The sequence below is a fragment of the Schistocerca nitens genome, chromosome 4, assembly GCF_023898315.1.
Source record: "Schistocerca nitens isolate TAMUIC-IGC-003100 chromosome 4, iqSchNite1.1, whole genome shotgun sequence".
Taxonomy (NCBI): domain Eukaryota; kingdom Metazoa; phylum Arthropoda; class Insecta; order Orthoptera; family Acrididae; genus Schistocerca; species Schistocerca nitens.
Window position 1 is genome coordinate 787,904,571 of NC_064617.1, and position 26,282 is coordinate 787,930,852.

Below are 26,282 nucleotides of genomic sequence, written 5' to 3' on the forward strand. Positions count from 1 at the left end.
CAAATATTTACAAAAATGAATTAAGAGAAAATTTGAAGAAAAAGAAATAAGAGATTTAACATAGCAATGAGTAACTCATTTTGTCTTACTGTCACAATATTGTACAGTGGTTATAGATTCATAGTTTTCCTTTAATAAAACTGAATTAAAATAATGAATGTTACTAAAAAGTTTCATTCTAAACAGTATTTACGGTAGCGTCGTCTGTTGGTCGATTAATCACGTGGGACAACAGCAAACAGTTTGTTACAAGGGATCCAGCGTATGTTCCAGCGCATCTTTCAAAATCTTTCAAGGAACTGTGCGTATTTAAAAGTGGAGCTAGGTCCACGGTATCAAGAGTATGCCAAGAATATCAAATTTCAGGCATTACCTCTCACCATGGTCAACGCAGTGGCCGACGGCTTTCACTTAGCTACCGAGAGCAGCGGCGTTTGCTTAGAAGTGTCACTGCTAACAGACAAGCAACACTGCGTGAAGTTAACACAGAAATTAATGTGGGACGTACGGCGACGTGGTCAGACAATGTCAGCGACCACTTAGCAGCCACTGGTCTCTGTTTCGATCGTGGTCAACACTACCGACAACCGCTGTGCTGAGTATTGGCGACCTCCGCCCACACTTACGAGTGCAGGACTGCCGCCACTTGACACAGCACTCCAAGACAACTGAAATGCCCTACCAACAAGGTCGCTGACCAGCCACAGGAATGGGAAGCTCTGACACACGCCCGGCCGTACCGGCTTAAGGTACTATGGCCGCCGTCGCCGCTGCCAACTCCGCCGCCGCCGCCGCTGCCCCTCGCAAGCCTGCCTCCTGCGTGTGCACAGTTCCTACACCTTGTAACCAAACCCTCCGATTCCACACGTGACTGATTCGCCTAAAATATTTAAAGTAAAAGAATCACGTTAATCGAACTTTTTAGTATTTTCGTATCTACGAAAAACAGGACCTGAGAGTATATCACTCCTTTTTACGTTAGTGCAGCACACGACCGGGTGATGGTCTTGTGTATCGTCACAAAAAACTTCTTTCTCGCAAACCTCTCTTTCTTCCCAGAAAACGAAACCCTATTTCCGCTCAGCTCGGCAATGGCATTTAATCTACACTACATAACTGTTATTACTTTGCTTGCTATAACAACATTCAGTTATTGATATGGGTTGTGCATCCTAACGGAATATCATCAATTTTACGCTGCTGTTTTTTACTTGGAGCTCTTTCCAAAGCACAATGAGGATAACGGGGCTCGATATGCAATAATTTCAGCACACAACAAAATGTATTGCACTGAATAAGCACTTCACTGCCTATTTTGTAATTTTATCCTCATAACAATAGCAGACTGATTGTAGACTGGTGTGATGTCACCATGTGACAGCCCCCCTACATCTTTATCTATACTCCGCAATCCACCATACGGTGCGTGGCGGAGGGTACCTCGTACCACAACTAGCATCTTCTCTCCCTGTTCCACTCCCAAACAGAACGAGGGAAAATGACTGCCTATATGCCTCTGTACGAGCCCTAATCTCTCTTATCTTATCTTTGTCGTCTTTCCGCGAAACATAAGTTGGCGGCAGTAAAACTGTACTGAAGTCAGCCTCAAATGCTGGTTCTTTAAATTTCCTCAGTAGTGATTCACGAAAAGAACGCCTCCTTTTCTCTAGAGACTCCTACCCGAGTTCCTGAAGCAATGCAGTAACACTCGCGTAATGATCAAACCTACCAGTAACAAATCTAGGAGCCCGCCTCTGAATTGCTTCTATGTCCTCCCTCAATCCGACCTGATAGGGATCCCAAACGCTCGAGCAGTACTCAAGAATAGGTCGTATTAGTGTTTTATAAGCGGTCTCCTTCACAGATGAACCACATCTTCCCAAAATTCTACCAATGAACCGAAGACGACTATCCGCCTTCCCCACAACTGCCTTTACATGCTTGGCCCACTTCATATCGCTCTGCAACGTTACGCCCAAATATTTAATCGACGTGACTGTGTCAAGCGCTACACTACTAATGGAGTATTCGAACATTACGGGATTCTTTTTCCTCTTCATCTGCATTAATTTACATTTATCTATATTTAGAGTTAGCTGCCATTGTTTACACCAATCACAAATCCTGTCCAAGTCATCTTGTATCCTTCTACAGTCACTCAACGACAACACCTTCCCGTACACCAGGCATCATCACCAAACAGCCGCACATTGCTATCCACCCTATCTAAAAGATCATTTATGTTGATAGAAAACAACAGTGGACCTACCACACTTCCCTGGGGCACTCCAGATGATGCCCTCACCTCCAATGAACACTCATCATCGAGGACAACGTACTGGGTTCTATTACTTAAAAAGTCTTTGAGCCACTTACATATTTGGGAACCAATCCCATATGCTTGTACCTTAGTTAGGAGTCTGCATTGGGCACCGAGTCAAACGCTTTCCGGAAGTCAAGGAATATGGCATCCGTCTGATACCATTCATCCATGGTTCGCAAGATATCATGTGAAAAAAGGGCGAGTTGCGTTTCGCAGATGCGATGCTTTCTAAAGCCGTGCTGATGCATGGACAGCAACTTCTCTGTCTCAAGGAAATTCTTTATATTCGAACTGAGAATATGTACGACAATCCTGCAACAAACCGATGTTAAGTATATCGGTCTGTAATATTGAGGATCCCTCCTTCTACTCTTCTTATATACAGGCGTCACCTGTGCTTTTTTCCAGTCGCTCGGGACTTTACGTTGGGAAAGAGATTCGCGATAAATGCAAGCTAAGTAAGGAGGCAATGCAGTAGAGTACTCTCTGTAAAACCGAATTGTAATCCCATCAGGACCTGGCGATTTATTTATTTTCTACCCATTCAGCTGCTTCACAACCCCAGGGATGTCTATGTCCTCCATACGGGAATCTGTACTAGACTCAAACGGCGGTATGTTTGTACGATCCTCCTGCGTGAAAGATTTCTCAAATGCTAAATTTAAAATTTCAGCTTCCGTTTTGTTGTCTTCCGTTGCCAGGCCAGACTGATCAGTGAGTGACTGGATGGAAGCCTTCGACCCGCTTACCGATTTTACGTAAGACCAGAATTTCCTTGGGTTTTCAGCAAGATCTTTTGCTAAGGTATGACGGTGGTAGTGGTTGAATGCTTCGCGCATCGCTCTTTTTACAGCAGCACCAATCTCTACTAACTTTTGCCTGTCCTCATTCTCCCGATCTTTCTTGTACCGTGAGTGCAACTGTCTTTGCTTCCTGAGCATTCTCCGAATTGCGCTGTTAAACCACGATGGGTCTTTTCCGTCCGTAACCCACTTTTTCGGCACATACTTGTCCAATGCGTGATTTACAGTGTGTTTAAAATTTGCCCATAATTCTTCCACGTCCAACGTACCGGAAGTAAATGAAGTCGATTCATTTACTAAGTGGGATGCTAACAACTGCTTATCTGCTCTTTCTAGTAGAATACTCTCCTAGCCATCTTGACCGTCTTTTTAACTTTCGTACGCCATAGTCGTAATGACAACATCATGATCACTAATCCCTGTCTCAACACTGACACCGTCGATGAGGTCTGGTCTGTTCGTGGCTACCAGATCTAAAATATTTCCATTACGCGTTGGCTGTCGATTAAGCTGCTCAAGACAGTTTTCGGATAATGTGTTCAATAGTAATTCACACGACGGCTTGTCTGTACCACCTGTAATGAATCCATAGACATCTCAGTCTATATTAGGTAGGTTGAAGTCGCCTCGGACTAATATAGCATGATCCGGGTACTTCTGCGATACAGAATGTAGACTCCCTTTGAATGATTCTAGAACTGTCACAGTGGAACCTGGTGGCCGGTAATAACACCCAACAATTACCTTTATTTCCCCAAGCCCTGTTAAACGTGTCCAGATAACTTCACAATCACACTCTACTTCGACCTCTGTAGACACAATATTTTTGTCAACTGCAACGAAGACACCACCTCCTACGGTGTCTAATCTGTCTTTCCGATACACGTTCCAACCCTCACTAAACATTTCAGAACTTTCTATCTCAGGGTTCAGCCAGGTCTCAGTCCCGAGAATAATTTGCGCGCCACACGCTCCCTTGAGGGTATTAAATTCAGGAACTTTATTCCGAACACTCTAAAAATTGACTGCTAATATCTTGATAGCCGAAGTGTCTTTACACTGAGCGCGTCCTGATTTCCCTGCCTGCACGTCGACTGGTGAGTGTTCGTCAGGACACCTCGCACTACTGCCTAGCCTAAAAAACCCCCATGTGCACGCCACAAGTACTCTGCTACCCGAGTAGGCGCTTCCTTTGTGTAGTGCACCCCTGACCTATCTAGGGGTGTCCTACAATTCCCCACCCAATAGCGCAAGTCTAGAAATCTGCAGCCAAGACCGTCACAGAGTCGACGAATCCTCTGGTTGAGACCCTACGCTCGGCTCCAAACCAAAGGACCCCGATCCACTCTGTGCAGTGGTTGGGCACCACTGTTGTGGACCGGTCGTCGGGATCCAACGGACGTCCAGAACGTCCGAGTCCTCCGATCGGTCCTCACCGGTGGCCAGCCCAGTTACTGCTCGCACTGACGTTGTTCCCTCACCTGTGGTCGAGTGGGATGTCGCCCATGGGCGTAGCAGGCGGCGAAAGACTTATCACGCGGCCGCACGTAAAAACTCACCGGTTTGTCTGAAAATCAGTTTCCAGATGCTGTCTGTGGTTGACACTGTCGCTGAAGCAGATGCTGTCGCCTGTCCTGTTTCAGATGAAACCTCTCAGCCTGCAAGATCCGGACAGTCACAGAGGATGGAATTATTGATAGTTGGGATCTTCAACGTTAAGCGCGTTATCCGGCCCCTTAGGGACATGGCTGCCAAGAAGGGAAAGAAAACCAATGTGCACTCTGAGTGCATACCGGGTGGAATCATTCCAGATGTGGAACGTTTCATGGGGGCTTAATTAAAAAGAAAAGACTAATATTAATGAATAAATGCAATAATTTTACTAGCTGTGTGACCGGTTAGGAAGTCTCGTAACCGGTTGGCCCTGACTATTATTAGCACGCAATCTGACTGCATAAAATAAAAGTAAAGAATGACAAGGAATTTCCATTAACACAATTGCTTAATTAAGTCCCCTGCAACTATAAAATCTACGAAACAACAAAGCACAAGTGTAACTGTTCTGTGCGTGGTAGTGTGACTCAACGTACATGTATCTGGCTCGGTTCTTTCTCAACACGACAAAATATTTTAAACACCATTTACAATGAACTAATTAAAAACCAGAAATACTACAATTGCACATAGAAACCAGAATTACAAGTCTAATAAATGAACACGAGCCAGATGCTTTGTTGACTGTACCTGTGAGCAAGAGGGATTGTTATTAAAGAAAACTGTAATAACATTTTACCTCATTATATATTGACGAAAATATTCTATTACACCAGCATCATAAATCAGAAGCCCATCTCCTTTCTCAAATATATTCTGACAATTACATCTTCTTCCATCTATACATTACACCAACCGAACAGTACAACATTTCAGTCAACACTCAGATCGTCTACTCTGTCACCCAACAGAACAACGACTGCCCTCGACATCCTCTGAACTACTACAGCGCCAGTGGAGGCGGCGGAATAATTCTCTTTGGCGCAATCTCTGGCGCTGTGACTCAGTGTAGCCACCTTTCAACGTGTCCTCCCGGATACCAAGAAGTTCGCAGGGCGCAGCCAACTGCAGATGGTTGCTGACGTCGGTACCAACTCTGTGTGTCACTTTGGATCATATGAAATTCTCTCTCGTTTCGAGCGGCTAACAGAAGTGGTAAAGGCTGCCAGTCTTTCTTGCAAGATGAAAGTAGAGCTGACCATTTGCAACATAGTCAACATGACCGACTGCGGACCTCTGGTACAGAGTCGAGTGGAGTGTCTGAATAAGAGGCTCAGACGGTTCTGCGACCGTGTAGGCAGCAGATTCGTCGACTTGCGCCAAAGGATGGTTGGGTTTGGGGTTCTGCTGAATAGGTCAGGTGTCCACTATACGCAGGAGGCGGCTACACGTGTAGCGGGGGCTCTGTGGCGTGAACTGGGCGGTTTTTTATGTTAGAGGGTCTCGGGAAAACACAAGAGTGACTTCATCACAAAGGGCGCAGGCCGAACACAGGAAGAACGTAGATACAGGAACCATCGGTATAACAGTTGTAAATTGTCGTAGCAATGTTGAGGAAGTACCAGAGCTCCAAGCGCTAACAGAAAGCACCGATGCTCAAATCGTTATAGGCACTGAAAGCTGGCTAAAGCCGGATATAAGCTCAGCCGAAATTTTTGCGAAGAACCAAACCGAGTTCCGAAAAGATAGGCTAAACACGGTTGGCGATGGCGTGTTTGTGGCTGTTAGAAGCAGTTTATCTTGTCGCGAAATTGAAGTAGATAGTTCCTGTGAGTTAGTATGGGCTGAGGTCATTGTTGGCAACCGGAATAAAATAATAAATGGATCGTTTTACCGACCTTCCAATTCAGATGATACAGTTACTGAGAGGTTCAAAGAAAACTTGAGTTTGATGTCAAACACATACCCGACTCATACAATCATAGTTGACGGTGACTTTAGTTTACCCTCGATATGTTGGCGAAAATACATGTTTAATTCCGGAGGTACGCATAAAAAATTGTGCTAAACGCGTTCTGTGGAAATTACTTCGAGCAGTTAGTTCATGATCCCACGCGAATAGTAAACGGTTGCGAAAACACACTTGACCTCTTAGCAACAAATAATCCTCAGTTAATAACGAGCATCAAAACGGATACAGGGGTTAGTGAAATACAGGGTTGTCGCAGCGAGACTGAATATTGTAACCCTTAAATCCTCCAAAAATAAACGAAAAATATACCTATTCGAAAAAGCAGATAAAAATTCACTTGATGCCTTCCCGGGAGACAATCTCCATTCTTTCCAAATTAAGGATGTAAGTGTAGACCAGATGTGGCTTGAATTAAGAGAAATAGTATAGGCAGCAATTGAGAGATTTATACCAAATAAATTAACAAACGGCGGAGCTGATCCTACTTGGTACACAAAACTGGTCAGAACACTGTTGCAGAAACAACGAAGCAAGCATGCCAAATTTAAACGGACGCAAAATCAACAAGATTGACGATCTTAGTCAGAAGCTCGAAATTTAGCGCGAACTTCAATACGAGATGCTTATAACAGTTTTCACTACGAAACTTTCTCTCGAAACCTGGCAGAAAATCCAAAGAGATTCTGGTCGTATGTGAAGTATGTCAGCGGCAAGAAACAATCAATGCCTTCTCTGCGCGATAGCAATGCAGATACTATCGAAGACAGTGCTGCCAAAACCGAGTTGCTAAACACAGCCTTCGAAATGCCTTCACAAAAGAAGACGAAGTAAATACTCCAGAATTCGAAGCAAGAACAGCTACCAACATGAGTAACGTAGAAGTGAATGTCCTTGGAGTAGTGAAGCAAGCTAAATCGCTTAATAAAAGCAAGTCTTCCGGTCCAGACTGTATACCAGTTAGGTTCCTTTCACAATATGCTGATGCATTAGCACCATACTTAGCAATCATATACAACCGTTCGCTCGACGAAAGATCCGTACCCAAAGACTGGGAAGTTGCTCAGGTCACACCAATATTCAAGAAACGTAGCTCGAAGGAAACAGTCTATTGACACACAGTCAACATGGGTTTAGAGAACATCGTTCTTGTGAAACACCACTAGCCCTTTGTTGGCATGAAGTGTTGAGTGCTATTGACAAGGGATTTCAGATCGGTTCCTTATTTCTGGATTTCCGGAAGACTGGATTTGTGATTTCCTGTCAGAGAGGTCACAGTTCGTAGTAATTGACGGAAAGTCATCGAGTGAAAAGAAGTGATTTCTGGCGTTCCCCAAGGTAGTGTTATAGGCCCTTTGCTGTTCCTTATCTATATAAACGATTTGGGAGACAATCTGAGCAGCCGTCATAGGTTGTTTGCAGATACGCTGTCGTTTATCGACTAATAAGGTAATCAGAAGATCAAAACAAATTGCAAAACGATTTAGAAAAGATATCTGAATAGTGAGAAAGTTGACACTTGACCCTAAATAACTAAAAATGTAAGGTCATCCACATGAGTGGTAAAAGTAGTTCGTTAAACTTCAGTCATACGATAAATCAGTCAAAGCTAAAGGCCGTACATTCAACTAAATACCTAGAAATTACAATTAAGAGCGACTTAAATTGGAAGGAACACACAGAAAATGTTGTGGGGAAGGCTAACCAAAGACTGCGTTTTATTGGCAGGACACTTCGAAAATGTAACAGACCTTCTAAGGAGACTGCCTACACTACGCCTCTCCGTCCTCTTTCAGAATACTAGTGGGCGGTGTGGGAGCCTTACCAGATAGCACTGACGGAGTACGTCGAAAAAGTTCAAAGAAGGAGAGTGCATTTTGTATTATCACGAAATATGGGAGAGAGTGTCACTGAAATGATAACGGATTTGTTTTGGACATCATTAAAAGAAAGGCGTTTTTCGTTGCGACGGAATCTTCTCGCGAAATTCCAGTCATCAGCTTACTCCTCTGAATGCGGAAACATTTTGTTGACGCCGACCTACACAGGAGAAACCATCACCACGATTAAATAAGGAAAATCAGAGCTCGTACGGAAAGATGTAGGTGTTCGTTCTTTCCGCGCGCCATACGAGATTGGAAAAATAGAGAATTGTGAAGGTGGTTCGATGAACCCTCTAGCAGGCATCTAAATGTGATTTGCAGAGTATTAATGTAGATGTAGATGTAGACAAGATATCTGTGTGGGGTAAAAAGTAACAATTGAACCCAAACAATAAACAGTGTGACACCATCCACATGAGTACTAAAAGATTCGGTTACTCCAGCAGTCAGATAAATTGACAAATTGTCGATGCAAATCGGTATGCATGTGACAGCATGCTAACCATTTTGTTCCAAAACGATGCGCATAAAAAGGGGAATTTCCGGCGCTCATGCTTCGGATTCTTTTGGTGATCAAAAGAGTAGAGTCGAGTGTTTCTGATACCCCTAGGACAAGGGACCATTTGTATGCCCAACGGAAGGATCGTCTTAGCGTCACTATCCTACAGTACAGGGTCAAAGTGTGAGTATTACACATTTCTTCCCACTTAGCCAAATGGAGAGAATCGGGTGGTACTTCTTGCATTTGATGTGGTTTTCGGTCGGCTTGATAGCACTTATGGATGCAGCGTTACTTCATACGCGGGAAACAAAAAGAAGGGTATCTTTATTCTGTTTTCGTCGTCACCAGCGGACAAAAACTCATCCGAAGATTCCAAGACGGCTATGCACCACAAGACCTCGATCTCGATTTTGAAAATATTGTTGATGTCTTTATCCGATTCCGAGAAACAGATATTCAAACTTTCCCTATTTCTGCACCCAAAATACAGTATAAGACGAAATATAAGTAATAAATAACAGCACAAAATTGTTCAAAGTTCAACTGCCTATTCCTCTAGCTCTAGAAGAACCATCTGCCACTTTTCAAAAATCTTTATCCATTATCGAGAAATGTACCAAAACCCAGCCGCGGATTCCGAAATGCTTATGCTCAGTAAATAGCTGTAATTTTACAAATTTTTTCTTACGCACCGACACAGTTGCGTTCCACACCGCCATGTTACACGCTACAACTCAATCCCTCTAGTGGCAGAGGGCTGGAAATATGTAGACAGGGAGAATAAAGATATACAATGTTAATAACGTTTGTTTTATTTAATATGTTTTAAGAGTTTTCACATAACAATTCTCAGGAATTATTTTGCAGCACGCCCTCGTATATAGGAAATAGAAACTATTTCTTGAAGTGAGCGTAACTTCATTGCATGCTGTAATCTATTTGGAAGAGAGGTCAATCCAATGGGCTCAATTTCTTCGCTACTACCCACACTTAAGAATTTTGACTCAGTGAAAGTGCAGAGTACCGTTAATTGTCATGTTCATTTAATGTTATAGCTACTGTCAAGTAATTAACAATTTAAATAATTACCGGCCGCGGCACTTACACTGAGCGCTAGACCTTTTATTATCACTGCGGTGCTTCTGCTGTTTGAATGGTAAACAAAAGAAGACGAGTTCAAAAGAGATCTAAAATTAAATACAACCTGGCACGAACTTCAATCCCAAAGACATAAACTCACGTCATAAATGTGGGAATACCTTGCCAATGAAATTAACTTTCATTGCAGAAAGGTAGTGGTGCATATTTTCTCAAAAATATTATTATTGTGAATATTATTTTTGTTTTGGTATTTCAACTGATAAAATTTCTTCTTGATCTGGTTATTGTCTACAACTCCTTAATAATTAGCATAGACTACTTGCTTGATAGACTTTAGACTTTTGGTTGGTGTATTAGTTGTACCTTTAGATAATAGGCAAGCCCTTCTTAGAGGCTATCACTCAAAGGAGACCGCAGTTACGATTATTTGAAGTTGATGTGGCTGAATTTGAAACTTTACTTTGCTTTTGGAAACAAAATGTGCAGTATTAATTTTCACCACGACTAGTTGGTTTCTAGAAAATGTGAAGAACATAGGAACTAAATTCCTAAGACTACGCTAAAACTTTTTTGCATATTTTAGTGACTTTAGACAAAAAGAGGACGGGCACTATACAGGTCCATTTACATTAGCAGCAAAAGTTCTGCACGGTTATTTCCCATGACGTGCGTCGAGCGGTCGAGGAAAAGAAGGGTATTAGGAAAGACAATAAAAAAGAATGATGCAAAGTGATCGAAGACATCAGGCAAAACGATCGATTCATGGGCTTTTGTCATTGGTGGCTTCAGGCAGAAATTCCCAGCACTGCTGCGGTGGGCTACAGGTGGAGAGTTCATGGACCTTTTCTAGAACTTTTGCAATGACTGTGATATACCTGGAGAATGTTTAGTTTTCAGATAATTCGTAAAATACAGTCGCCTCACTCGAAGACCGAATTTATTGCGTGAATTTGAACAGGAGAAAATAGTGAATCAGTGAAACTCTGGCATGTGTGAGAGACCTACGCTGAAGAATCGGGTTGGCCAACGTGTTTAGCATTTGTCTATGCATGTAGTGTAGAAAATGTACATATGGGTTTTAAGGGGAGACGGTGGCAGTCTAGCACTGATATTTTTGTAAATCCATATCTTTGCCATTTTTTGTTCAATCTCATTGAAATTTTGCACACTTATGTATAGAGATCTAATATGACCTTTTAAAAAAAATTCAGAATTTTATTTACAATGTAATGCAGTGAGATAATTTTGAATTTTTTATTGCTTTATTATTTTAAGGTACACTTTTTCATAATTTCGAGGCAAAATTTGGCAAATTTATTTAATGGTAAAAGAATCTACACTATGAGGTGTAAAATTAAGTGCAGTAACGTTTTGGTAAATTAATGCTATTAATTTCTGTGATATTTTGAATTCGAACGTTTTTTACAAGATAACTTTTCAATATATTATCAACCACAAAACTGTGTATAATATCTCGATTAAAATTTTGTTCCACTTAAATATAGCTTCAAAGTAAAAGAATAGGTGTGCCAAATTTCATTGCAATCCTTCCAGTAATTTCTGATATTTGTGTTTCTGAATGTAGAAAATCTTAAGTTGCAGAAAAACCATTTTAAAGTTTGGATCAAACGTAAAAAAAAAATTTAAAAAAATTAAAAAATCTGTCATACCTTAGCTAAAACTGCCCATATCCATATTCCATTACTTCCTCATCATCCTTTCCATCTCTTTTAGCTTCTCTGCTCCTTTGCCTTGTAATTTTTTGTATGTTCTAGACTGAAGTGTCCACCTTCGCAGTTCTTTGCTTATCGATGATCTGCAGTATGTGCTCAGTGAAGACACCAGGTGTAAAGCCCAGCTTGCTGAGGATGTGAAGTCTTGCCACATTCCCATCGTTAAACACTGCTGCAGCTTCCAAAGCAGAAATCTTCTCCACCAAATTGGAAACAAACACAGTCTTTGGACATCTTTTCCAAATAAGAGCATTGAAACTTTCATTTGGATTTTGGGTTTTCCCATGCAGACATTTTTCTAGCAGTTCTGGTGAAGCCAGTGCTCTAAAAGTTGATTTAATGGCCATTGAAACCCCATAAGGAAAGTTATTTTTATGGGTATAAGCTTCCCCACTTTCTATACTTTTCAAAAATTTGCACCATTCATTAGAACAGATACCATGTTGAGGTGTAGTGTCTGTCGACAAGTAATGAAACCAAATGGCAATACTGCTTTCCTCATACTGCCCAAGCTTGTGTGGTTACTTCTAATTGCAGCACCATAATAGACTTGTAAGCTGTCAGTTCTCTTCTTTGTTAGTCTGTTTTTACCTCCCAGTGGCTTCCCATCCTCTAGTAACTTGGCTTTATTGTCTGCAACAAGTCTTCGGAGTCGTTCACCCATCCTCTTCTGAATATGGCCTAAGCACTCGAGTTTCTCAATATTGCAATCTTTTCCATAGGGCTGACTTTCAACTACATTCTTGAAAGCACTAGAGTCTCCATCTCCTAAATACTGTACGTATTTTACTCCACAATTTTGCAAAGATCTATGGAAAATGAATTTCAAACCTGCAGCTTCCATCCCACCACTGGAGCCTGCATAATTTCTGCTACAAACAACTTTATGGGCTTTTTGCCATCCTGTTTCTTTACCTGCATCAATATATTTCTTGTGCAAGTAACATGCAGAACAATATTTAGACATCATCGCTAAGTCTAATACTTTTCCAGTGTCGACACTAATGATTGTTGAAACTCCATGCAGTGAAGTATGCCCCCTCTTCATCCAGGAACTGTCACAGGAAACTGCTATATCGTTGCTATTAGTTGCTTCACAATTTTCTTGGATTGCCCCAGGACTGCCATTTTAATGCTCTCTTCACTTACTTCTGCAACTGCATTGAGGAGAGCAGTATTCATTGCAGAAAATTTTTGGGGAAGACCAGCATGTTCATAATACCACTTAAAAGGTTTCCACCATCTCTTCCAATCCCTATACATTTTAGTCCACAAGCAAATCTCATATTGGCTTCATAGATTCTATTACTGGCCTATGATGTCATGAATGGTCTGTCAGCGTCACAGTTTTGGCACAAAATGTGCAATGTCCAAACCAAACCTTCTCTCTTTCCATCATCAACCAAATCCACATTTCCTCCACAAACAGAGCACTTGCAAGCTTTTCTAAGTGCTTCTGCCACCATTTCCAGATCCACAATTCTGAAACCTGTATTTCTGTCATGATTTGTTTCTTCTGACACAATCCCTGTCCCAAGTTTTATTTTAGATGCAGTTGGAGACAAGCTAATGTTTGCATCTGCAGGCCTGACCCTAACCTCAATGTCAGTTTTTCGCTTTATATTGGAAATATGGAACTTACTATATATTTTAAGATACTTTACCAGGCCTAGTCATTGTAAAAAGGGATCAATTACTTCAACCTTGCACAAAGAATGGCACAATAAATCAAGCGTCACTCGAATACCACTGAACAGCAAAAAACTTGTTTACAACACTCCACAGCCTTCTATACACACTGAATGAACCAGCAAATGGCTCCACAGCGTTCTTTACAACACTGCTGTTATATATACAAAAAAATCACAGCCTTCTAAAGCTACATTTTCTAGGTTCAGAGGCAAAATTCTGCAATAAAATTTTTCCTCCATTTGGTACATTGAAAAACGGGCTTGGCGAATTACACTGCTTAGGGTTTTAATTTTTTTATACCATTTGTAGTTCGAATTTCAAGGAAAAAATTTGGGATAATAATCTCAATTATATTAACTATCAAATAAGCAAATAAAAATAATTTGTAAATTTTTCATTATTTCTGCCACCGTCTCCCCTTAACTGCCTGCTGTGAACGCTCCATGTCAGTTTATCGGATTTATATAGCAGTAACAGGTCAATGGGCGATCGTTGAGCTTGGGAGGGAGCTGATAAGAGATAAGCGAAGTTGTTATAAAAGTCGCCATCGTCAGCAGGAACGAGCAGCAGCCACTCGAAGACATGCCGAAAGCGACCGTCGCGCTGTGCCTGCTGGCCGCCTGCGCCGCCGCCGCCGCCCCCGGCGCGCCCCCCACCAGGGCCCGAGGGCCGCCCCCGCGCCCCGGAGGTCGCATCGTGGGCGGCGCGCCGCTGGACATCTCCGCGGTCCCGTGGCAGGTCGCCGTGGAGCTCACGGATGGGCTGCTTTGCGGCGGCTCCATCATCAGCAGCACCTGGGTGCTCACTACGGCACACTACTTTGCTCTTGACGGCTTCGACGTCAGGTTCCTGTCTGTAAGGGCTGGCACCTCCACTCGAGAGAGCGGTGGCACCGTTTACGGTGTCACTGAAGCAATCATCCACAAAAGTTTCAGCTGGGTTAATGGCGATTACGACATCGCTGTCATTGCCATCAATGGCTCGTACACCTTAGGGCCGAACATTCAGGTAAAGTCTGCAAAAGCGGTAAGCCTTACCCAATGAGTCATGCACACTGCAGATGCTAGGAATAGTCATAAAGTTTTAAACAACATCTCGAGAAAATAAAATTACACAATTTATAATGAAGTGACCAAATTCGTAGGGTACCTGCTAATACCGTGTTGGATCTTATTTTGCACGGCGTAGTGCAGCAACTCGACATGGCATGGGCTCAACAAGTCGTTGGAAGTCCCCTGCAGAAATACTTAGCCATGCTGCCTCTATAGCCGTCCATAATTGAGAAAACGTTGTTGGTGCAGGATCTTGTGCACGAGCTGATCTCTCGATCATGTCTTATAAATGTTCGATGGGTGGCCAAGACATGAAGAACATTCAGAATGTTCTTCAAACCAATCGCGATCAATTTTAGCCTAGTGACATGGCGCATTGACATCCATACAAATTCCACAGAATGTTCTTCAAACCAATCGCGAACAATTGTAGCCTAGTGACATGGCGCATTGACATCCATACAAATTCCATTGTTGCTTGGGAACATGATGTTCATGAATGGCTACAAATTGTCTCGAAGTATCCTCACTTAAGAATATGCTATCAATGATCGATTCAGTTGGACCACAGGTCCTTGTCCAATCCATATAAACACAGTCTGCACAGTTATGGAGCCTCCACCAGCTTGCACAGGACCTTGTTCACAACCTGCGCCACACTCGAACCCTATCAGCATCTCTTACCATCTGAAATCGAGACGCACCTGACGAGGCCACTGTTATCTAGTCGTCTATGGTCCAACCGATATGGTCCCAAACCCAGGAGAGGCGCTGCAGGAGATGTCATGCTGTTAGCAAAGACACTCGCGTTGGTCGTCTGCTGTCATATCTCATTGGTGCCAAATTTCACCGCACTGTCTTAAACGGTATGTTCTTCCTACGTCACATATGATTTCTGCAGCTATTTCATGCACTGTTGCCTGTTTGTTAGCACGTGTACACTGCTGTTCTCAGTCGTTAAGTCAACGTTGTCGCCCGTTGCATTTTCCTTGGTGAGAGGTAATGCCTGTAATTTGGTATTGATGGTAAATTCCTCACACTATCTGGGAATATTGAATTCAGTAACGACATGCGGAATGGATTGTCCCACGTGTGTCCGCATCTCGTAGTCGTGCGGTAGCGTTCTCGCTTCACACGCCCGCGTTCCCGGGTTCGATCCCCGGCGTAGTCAGGGATTTTCTCTGCCTCGTGATGACTGAGTGTTGTGTGACGTCCTTAGGTTGGTTAGGTTTAAGTAGTTCTAAGTTCTAGGGGACTGATGACCATAGATGTTAAGTCCCATAGTGCTCAGAGCCATTTGAACCATTTTTGTGGTGGTGGTGGTTAGTGTTTAACGTCCCGTCGACAACGAGGTCATTAGAGACGGAGCGCAAGCTCGGGTTAGGGAAGGATTGGGAAGGAAATCGGCCGTGCCCTTTCAAAGGAACCATCCCGGCATTTGCCTGAAACGATTTAGGGAAATCACGGAAAACCTAAATCAGGATGGCCGGAGACGGGATTGAACCGTCGTCCTCCCGAATGCGAGTCCAGTGTGCTAACCACTGCGCCACCTCGCTCGGTAAACCATTTTTGTCCCACGTGTCTAGTTCCAACTACATTTCGGCTTCCGAAGTTCGTTAATTCCCGTCGTGCGGGACATAATCTCGTGGGAAACCTTTTTACATGAATCACTAGAGTACAAATGACAACTCCGACAACACAGTGCCTTTTTATACCTTGTGTTCACCATGCTACCGCCATCTATACGTGCACATACCGCTTCCACGTTATGGAGAATCATGTGCTAATTCGTTTTCGGCAGCAGTGGGAACGTTGAACGCAAAGGTGTATCTTATCTGGACTGGATTTTCACGCTGCCGTATTCCCATTACTGCCGAAAATCAATTTCCGCATGATACTCCACTGTAACAATGTGTTGTGCCATTTTATTTTGGCTCCTCAATGGCGTCCTATAGTCCTGTGGCAACCGTATTTAAATGTGTGCTATGACTGAAGACATGAACCTGCTAACGAAAACAGATTAATTACGAGGGGCATTTGAAAAGTGTGTGTAAAAGTAAAAACTACTTACGTGTTTAAGGTAAACCTTTTTTATTTTTCGACATAGTCTCCTTTCAGACTTATACACATCGTCAACGCTATTCTAATTTGTCGATCCGTTCCGAATAATAGAAACTGTCCAAGTCTGTAAAATAGCTGTTACTTGTTGCAATCAGCTCTTCATTTGAATAAAATCTTTGCTCCACCAGCCATTTCTTCAAACTGGGCAATAAATAGTAGTCCAAGGGAGCCAAGTCTGGAGAATAGGGGGGATGTGAAACCAGTTGTAGTCCTGTTTCCATTAATTTTACGACCACAATTGCTGGTGCATTGTGATGATGGAAAAGGACTTTTTTGCGGTCCAATCACCGGCGTTTTTCTTGTAGCTTGGTTTTCAAACGGCCCATTAACGATGAATAATATGCACCGGTAATAGTTTTACCCTTTTCCAGCTAGTCGATGAGGATTATCCTTTGTGAATCCCAAATGACAGTCGCCATAACCATTCCGGCCGAACGACTAGTCTTCCCCTTTTTTGGTGCAGATTCTCACTTGGTAGCACATTGTTTACATTGTTGTTTGGTCTCAGGAGTATAGTAATGTATCCATGTTTCATCCACTGTGACGAAACGACGCTTTAAGTCCTGCGGATTCTTCCTGAACAGCTGCAGACCATCCCTGCAACACTTCACACGATTCCATTTTTGGTCAAGCGTGAGCAATCGCAGAACCCATGTTGCGGATAGCTTTCTCATATCCAAATGTTTATGCAAAATATTATGTACCCGTTCATTCGAGATGCCCACAGCACTAGCAATCTGATGCACCTTAACTCTTCTGTCATCCATCGCCATATCATGGATTCCATCAATGATTTCTGGAGTCGGAACCTCCACAGGGTGACCAGAACGATCAGCATCACTTGTGCCCATACGGCCACTCCGAAAATTCTGAAAACACTTATAATCTGTTCTAATCGAAGGTGCAGTCACCGTAATATTTATCAAGCTTTTATTTGGTCTCCTGACGCGTTTTGCTTTTCATAAAGTAGTGTTTAACCACAACACGAAATTCTTTTTCGTCCATTTTTTGACAATCACATGACTTCCTTGATTCACACGAATACCAAACACAAAAAAATAGACCAATACAGCTGAAACTTAGTTTGCGTTCTTTCCAAAGATGATACTAACTAAACATGACCTCGATACGCGCCGGTGGTGCCATCTCTCGGACTTTGCATGGACTTTTCAAACGCCCCTCGTACGTTCCCTAGTCCTCTCGGTGTGACAAAACTTTATGACTGTCGTATAAGTTGCTAATTATCGTTAATTTTTACTTCTAATGTAATGTTTACTTCGACTTTTCTTACAGATCTCTTTCAGCTTCTTTGTTACTAAGATCAGACTACTAGTGGTATGTAACACAGCAGTGGCCACTGCACGCTGAAGATAATGCATAGAATAGAAAATATAACATTCTCTGAAACTAGAATGTTCCACTGAGCACTCACTTAAATCAGGGTGAATCCCAAAGTATTAAAAAAGTTCAAATGTATATTTAATGTGCAAGTGGCACAGAAATTACCCAACAGACTTCCTAAGGAGAGAATAACCAAAATCAATAGAATCACAAATCTATATTTTGTAAACGTTTATAAAGGGTTTGGAAAGCCTGAAGTCAAGTATTAAAAACTCTTGCCATGCTCGAGCGGGCGTTATCTTGGTGAAATGTAAGTCAAGGATGGCTTGCCGTGAATGGCAACAAAACGGAGCGTAGAATGTTTTTCACGTACAACCGTGCTGTGGATAACAATCAAAAGGGTTGTGCTAAGAAATGCAATGCTACCCCAGACCATGACTCCTGTCTGTGTAGTCATATGGAGGGAACAGTCAGGTCGTTATCCCACTGCTGACTGGGGCGTATCTAGACACATCTTCGGCCTGGAGTCTCATTGACTGCAGTTCCAGTGATCCCACTTCTAACTGTGCCCCGATGACCAACAAAGATGTGTCTGGAGACGACCCAGACAGTGGTGGGGTATGAATCTGACTGTCGCCCATGATATGGTCCAACAAATCCGAGTGACAGTCTGGGGTGCCATTTCATTTCGTAGCATGACCTGTTTCGTTCTCATCTGTGGAACCCTTACATCACAGCGGTATGTTGACGATGTTCTACGCCCCGTTTTGTACCCCGTTTTGCATTTCTTGATGGCAATCTATTCTGGGTTACATTCAGCAAAATAATGTCCGCTCACACTTGTCTAGGGTTTTTACTGCTGGTCTTCGCATTTGCCGAACCCTACCTTGGTCAACGAGGTCGCTGCATTTCTCCCCAGTTGACATGTGGAGCATTGTGGCAAGGTCCACCAAGGAGCTAGAGATTTTGACGATCTTAACTCACAGATTGGATAGAATTTGGCACTTTATAGCTCAGGAATATATCCAACAAGTCCAGCAATAATATCCCAAGCTGAATAACAGATTACATAATAGCCTGAGGTGAACTGGTGTGTTAATGACTTGCTCAATTTGCGAACATCTTTTTCTTGAATAACATAGGCCAACGAAAAATTTTTAATTTTTTTTTTACTTTGATAGCTGATTTTTATGAGCTGAATCAAAATCTAGCATAAGTTTCCTTCTATCACCCATAGTTTTCTGACAATATGCTTTTTATTATATAGTATAAAAATCCTATGCCATACAGAAACGCTTAATGAAACGCTTTGTTACAACATAAGGATGGTTTGCATTCACAGTAAACTACTTAAAACAATGATATGTGTCAATATAGGTTTCTATTGTCAGCTAGAATTGGTTTGTATTTTCTTTCTCTTTTTTCTTTGAAGCTTCTTGTGTAGCTTTTCCTACGATGAGACGCTTGCTGAACTTCTCAGTGAAGTGATCAACAGTAGTCCTCCATCCTGTTGGTGTTCCAGAGGCCTTGGTTGCGTTTTTCCATCACTTTAATGTCCTGGTGAAACGCTCTCCTTGCTCATCACTAACATCTCCCATATGGTCTGGGAAGTAATCAAGGTGACTGTTCAAAAAGTGAACTTTCAGGCTCGTTAAACATCCCAAAGTTTTAAACTTCTTTAATATTGTAGCTGTAATAGAAACTTATTTGGGGTCTTTTTCAATTCCTAAGAACTTTTTAACGACTTGCTTGAATGATACGGATGCTTCTTTCTCATTTGAGGTCATTGTGGATTCAAAGGTAACATCAAACATCAGTTTTCTAATGTCAGGTCCGACAAAGACGCCTTCTTTTAGTTTGGCTTCTGAAAGGTGTGAAAACATTTGGCAGAGATACTTAAAACATGGACCATCTTTAGGCAAAGCCTTTACAAACTGATTCATTAGGCCTAACTTTATATATAGAGGTGGTAGAGGTATGTTTTTTTTTTTTTTTTGGATCTACAAGGTTTTTTTTCATAGAATGTTCATCTCACCAGGTTTTAAGACTCCCTCACAGGTCAGTTCTTTGTGCACCAGTGTCGATCCCTAGCCCTACTGTCCCATTCACACAAGAAACTTGGAAATTTGGTAAAGCCACCTTACTGACCAAGGAGCATGCATGTTACTTTTATCCAGAACCGCGGGACTGCTACGGTCGCAGGTTCGAATCCTGCCTCGGGCATGGGTGTGTGTGATGTCCTTAGGTTAGTTAGGTTTAAGTAGTTCTAAGTTCTAGGGGACTTATGACCTAAGATGTTGAGTCCCATAGTGCTCAGAGCCATTTGAACCATTTTTTTTTGTTACTTTTAGATCGCCACACATCATCCAACGATGAGCAGAACAGCCTATTTTCATTAGCACTATTTCTAGGTTTTCATAGCTTTCTTTCATATGTACAGAATGTCCAACAGGTATAATTGCATACATGTTATCATCATGTAATAAAACAGCCTTTAATCTAGTTTTGGTTGAATCAATAAACATCCTCCAGTCTTCCTTTTTGTATTCAATACCAAACTCATTAATCAGAGTGGGAATGTCTGAGCAGTACGCTAAATCACCTTCTTGTTGAAAAAACTTGGAAAATTGCTGCTCTCTCTATCTATATATGTATATGCTGGTTCCAACTGCCAATAACGTCTTCTCTCTTAATCTAGAGCCAAGCAATTCAGCTTTTTCTTTCGTTAAGCCCAGGTCCCTAACCAAATCGTTAAGCTCGGGCTGAGTAAACAGTTTGGGCTCTAGACTTTCTGTATTACAATGGAATTCATCATCATCTGGTTCATCCAAATCACATTGTACATCATAAAATACTTCTGTTGGAATAGAATTTAAATCATCTGGTGGTTCATGAACCGGCAAATCTACACCATGTGCTACTGGTCAGATGGCTGACGGAAGGTTAGAGTAGCTTATTACCTTCTTGTTTTTCGGATTATGACCAGTAATATCAACACTGCAAAAGTAACAATCATCGGAATGATTTCTTGGCTCCCTCCATATCATAGGAACAGCAAATCTAAAGGCTTTTTTCCCCTTTTTGGACCATTTTCTCAGATCTTCAACACACACACAACATACCCTATGCAGCTCCAAAGATTTATCTTGATCACCAAGTTTAGATGCAAAGTATGATCGATAAAGCTTTTCAGAAAGTCTGTAATGTTTCTTTGATGTTTTTTAATCACAAATTCACGACAGATATAACAAAAACTGTCAGCAGAGTTTTTACAACCATGATTAGACATTGTACTAAGCACATGTACAGGAAACAGGAAAGTGAGGTTAGGTTGACAGTAAACAAAACACCATCTCTTAACACAAAAATAGAATCGACCTTTTGTTGCCAGAAAATGTTTTTCAGCAGTGCTACCAACGTCATCTACATTCATAACACCCATTTTTAAATTATTTTAACTATATAAAAGCTGTTAAATTCTTTAAAAAATCGCTTAATTTAATAAATTTAACTGTAAAATGTGGAGAAATGGTGCGTGATACATTTTTTTAAGTATCATATTTGGATTTACCACCCTAAAAAACATAAGAATAAGGTATTTTCAGCAAAAACGTTTTTCCATCGTTGGTCTGTGTAATACATTCAATGTTTCTGGAGTTGTAATCATATGCTTATCTGTCCATGTACATCACACCTACTTAGTTCTGTCTCATTTGAATAATTCCTTTGTGTGTCGGTATTTTGTCTTAGAGTGATTTATAGACAAATCTATCATCTACTCATTCCGTCAGATGAAGAATCATATATAGATTCCTACAGACTTGATCAATGTGACTAGTGAGCCAGGGTGAAAAGAGTTTTTGGAAGTCAATAATGCAAAGATAGTTCACAAAAATTTTCGATATTTTAGGTATATCAGATACTTTATCGTATTTGGCATTTATATCAGTGCTTAGTATTTAATTATTCTTGTGACATCACCAGATCACAACTTAAAACTGCATCACATGTAACTGGCCGCCGAGCAGGGCCGCGGGAAGCAGACGATACTCTCGGAATAATAAAGTAGTGCCGATACTGATTTCACCGATATATGTCATGTGCAATTGTATGAGCATGATAGGATCCCTGGAATGGCCTTGGATATAAGAAAGTGCTAATGCTGACTTCAGGTACCTTGAAGCTGGAGTGCAGATATAAAATGACCCCGAAGGTCATTTGAAGGTTATCTCGCTTGCTCACTGAACCGCTATTGTTTAGGATAGTTTAAAAATGTAGTAATTTAAATCAGTTCAGAGTATAACCGATTTTTATTTGCTCTAGTTGTTCGACACAATACACAAGTGGTTAAGAGAGAGTAAAGTTCTAAAAAACTATTGAGTCAGTTCCTAAAAAAGACTTTCACACTGTGGAAGACTGCATGGCAGAAGCATATCAAGTTATCATTATCGGGGCTGTTGAATAATTCGTCGTTAGAGAGACAAAATCACGAACTTCAATCAAGTTGCTTGCCAGAATAAGAAAGTAACAAGCTTCTCGGAGTATGGATCATGCTATCATAGATTGTGATCTGTACATTTCTTCAAAATTAGGAAACCGTGTGCCCATGAGCACCAGACTGTGGGCGGAAAACCAATCGTGTGGTGACAATAACATGAATGGCAAGTAACCTACTTCTCCCTCTTCAACACTCTACTTTCAAACAACCAAACGTGGAGGGCATAGCTTAATGCTCTTGCGAATGTGGTGGAAGAGAATATAGCTTGCGTCATGAAAAAAAACTGTGAAACACCGCAGAAAGTCCCACTCTTTGTTTGAAAAATGCTCATTAAAAAAAAAAAAAGGCCGGCCGGTGTGGCCGAGCGGTTGTAGGCGCTTCAGTCTGGAACCGCGCGACCGCTACGGTCGCAGGTTAGAATCCTGCCTCGGGCGTGGATTTGTGTGATGTCCTTAGGTTAATTAGGTTAAGTAGTTCTAAGTTCTAGGGGACTGATGACCTCAGATGTTAAGTCTCACAGTGCTCAGCGCCATGTGAACCATTTGAACCACATTAATAAATATGCCAAGCACACTGGTTCAATTCCATTGTATGACGAAAATTTTGAAGTAAAAGCAACAATCTTCCTCACCGGCTGGTGGGCGGTGCAGCGTCGGGGTCTTTTATGTCTGTGCAGAAAAGTAAAAAATTATATTCTCAACTATTTGGGGACAGCAGTAGCGCCAGAGCCTCTCCTGCCGTCATCCAGGTCAGGTGCCAGCTCCACGTACAAATGCATGAAGCCGATCACAGCCTGTCTTCTGTGATAACTGCCGCCATCTGTAACGACCTCGTTGTGGATGGGACGTTAAATACTAATCTCCTTCTCAATAACAGCCTGTCTCTCTGTGAAGGCTCGCCTCTCCTAATGTCAGTCACTGACAGCCTTCTGCTGACTATAGATTCTCAGACCACACCATGAGTGGGCTTTCACAGAACGTAAAACAAAATGCCTTCCGCTCAAGCCAATATGACCAGTATTTTCGATAAGATGACCACAAAATAGTAGTAGAAAATGAAGCAATACTGCCTACGGAAATGTGACAGTAATTTAGCAACATACTTATAGTCTTACAGTTAGCATGACTGATAAGTTAAATTTTATTGAACTGACATTCTTCAGTTAATTGTATTTCTTACACATGACATTAATGAAAACTGACGTCTCTAGCTGGAATGTATAAAGATTCATCGCCAAATAAATTAGCTTTCGAAAATGTGGCTAGCAATGTAGCATGTACCATATTTTAATATCTTGTGTTATAATACTTCCCAACGAAATTTTTTGATGCACAGTGTGTTGTATCCTAATAACTGTTACTATTTCTCTCACCATCACTGCTTGCTGTCTACTTCTTCGTAGGCGATTGCTCTCGCCGATACGGACCTTGCTGCTGGCACCTTTGTGAACATCACCGGATGGGGATATACAGACATAATAGGCCCCACGTCAGAGAAGCTGCTGGCAGTCAGCACGGTCATCATCGAGCAATCCGCCTGCAACGCCACGTGGGGCGACATCACGGACAACATGTTCTGCACGCGCTATGAGGGCGAGGGCCCATGCACCGGAGACGGCGGTGGAGCGGTGGTCAAGGACAAGGTCCAGTACGGCGTCTTCTCCCGCACCCTGTGTGCTGTTAACCAAATTCCCGAAGTCCACACCAGTGTCGCTGCTCTGCGATCCTGGATCAGTGAGGCAACGGGTGTGTAGTTATTTCCGTTACTTACACTCGAAGCAGAGGACAATGTAAAATTTGGAGAAAAAAATGTTGTTTCAGAGTTGTGTTACAAATGAGTGTATATTGAAATTATTATTGTGAGTATATCAAAGAAATCTTTTAATCACGTTTTCCATAATTACAATGGAATTTTAACTTACAAAAGTTCTTATAATGTACAATAAAACAAATTATTAAATGTAAAGCACAATGAAAAGTGTTTGCAGCACTTGTTTCGTTCCCTCTCAATACTATGTTAACAAACACTCACACACAAAGTGAGACACAGATGGCAGAGAAAGATAAGGAGAGACTGAGACAGAGACAGGTAGTCAGACACACATACAGAAAGAAATAGAGGGAGAGAGAGACAAAGAGAGAGAGAGAAACAGAGGGCTCATGCTAACAAGTATCCAGTTTCCAGAATGAGATTTTCACTCTGCAGCGGAGTGTTCGCTGATATGAAACTTCCTGGCACATTAAAACTGTGTGCCGGACCGAGACTCGAACTCGGGAGCTTCACCTTTTATATATATATATATATATATATATATATATATATATATATATATATATATATATAATTTACACCCCTTTTTTCAATTGTTTTTCCTAACAAAAGAAATAAAACAAAATCATAGCCATCCCTACGGGGCATCGCCACTTGTGTCCCTGCCAAACAAAAATGAACTCTTACCTCTTCAGGCGTTGCCTTCCTAACTATATGTAACCACCCCCCATCGAAAATGTGAAGAAACTACACTATACGGGACTAACGTGTGTGCATCAACCCACAAAAACACGATGAAAGGAATGGGGGAAGCGTATTTCTAGTAGGGTGCGGAAGGTTTTTTTAATAATTTTTTTATTGTTTATTTTAATTTTTATTTTTATTTTTTTCATTTTTTTATTTATATAGATATCAATGTGCGAACAGTCATAGAATATCAAGCCTGGAAAACTAAAACAGAATGAAGACACCATCGAAGATAGTAAACATAAATAACATGAAAATAAAGCCACCACTTCGTAGTTAGGCTTCCAAGCGACTGCGCCCACTGATAAGGATTGTTCAATATATGATCGTTTGCAGTTCGTTCTGACCTCATCTACCACTGCCTGGAACATTCCAGCTACACGGCGGGCTGTGAAAGGCACTCCAGAGGTAGTTTGCGAAGCATTGTCGATATCTGGTATGCCCGGAAATAGCATGATGTCTTTCTTGCAAATAGAGCCAGAAATCAAGTAAATTCTTGTGTCCGTCACGACAGAGGTAATGGACCGCATGTCCACGTATCCAGGTGACAGAGTTGGTTCGAGTCGTAGGGTAAAATGTCTCATCCGGAAACAATAACGTGCGTGCAGATATATGCTCCGGCCTAACTCGCAAGAGATAAGCCAGCATCTGCCGCACAAGGTGCCAAACCGGTTCCGCCTCTCCACAGCTGAGGCGGTGCTCGTCAGAATCTACTGTATTGCAACCCACACAATTGGGAGATTCTGCCATGTGGATATTGTAGAGACGTTCTTGCGTCACCAGCTTCCCATTAACGACTACGTACCATTGGGAAACAACATCGGAATCAAGCATGGCATCGTGTACAGTCTTCCACACCAAGCGCCACCGTACTTCAGGATATTGTAGTTCGGCCACATTTTGGGGGCGGCGTTGCAGCATGTCGTGATATAGGCGTCGAATTGTGGCCATTCGCGGTGTCGTAAGCGCTACACTGCAATAGCTTTGTTCTAAATAGAAACGTCCTATATAAAAGAGGGGCGCTGGAATGTCCTGTAATGGCACTGACGCTCTTAGTGAAGCAGGTCGTAGCGCCGTCAGAAGCAGACTCGTGAGGCTCATAGGACAACGGCGCAGCAGACATAAATGTGAGCTAACATAGAGGGCAATGGCCCTATCATGGACGTTAACTAGGCCGGGACCACCTTTTTCTTTAGGGAGGGTAAGAGATACGTATCTGATCTTCAGTAACATACCATCTGTGACGAAGTATC

General features: G+C 42.0%; 1 protein-coding gene across 1 annotated transcript; it reads left to right on the forward strand.

Moving 5' to 3' along the window:
• Positions 1 to 754: 754 nt before the first annotated feature.
• Positions 755 to 24,477, forward strand: LOC126252569 (trypsin delta-like). Its single transcript, XM_049953470.1, has 3 exons — positions 755 to 842; positions 14,144 to 14,508; positions 23,915 to 24,477. The coding sequence occupies exons 1-3, from the start codon at positions 755 to 757 to the stop codon at positions 24,263 to 24,265; spliced, it is 804 nt and encodes a 267-aa protein (XP_049809427.1). The 3' UTR covers positions 24,266 to 24,477.
• The last annotated feature ends 1,805 nt before the right edge of the window (positions 24,478 to 26,282 follow it).

Excerpts from the sequence above, each read along its gene's own strand:
- LOC126252569 (XM_049953470.1), top strand. The coding sequence starts at position 755 with ATGGCCGCCGTCGCCGCTGCCAACTCCGCCGCCGCCGCCGCTGCCCCT. Across the intron at positions 843-14,143 it reads GTGCACAGTTCCTACACCTT|GCGCGCCCCCCACCAGGGCC; the intron begins GTAACCAAACCC and ends CCGCCGCCCCCG. Across the intron at positions 14,509-23,914 it reads CCTTAGGGCCGAACATTCAG|GCGATTGCTCTCGCCGATAC; the intron begins GTAAAGTCTGCA and ends ACTTCTTCGTAG.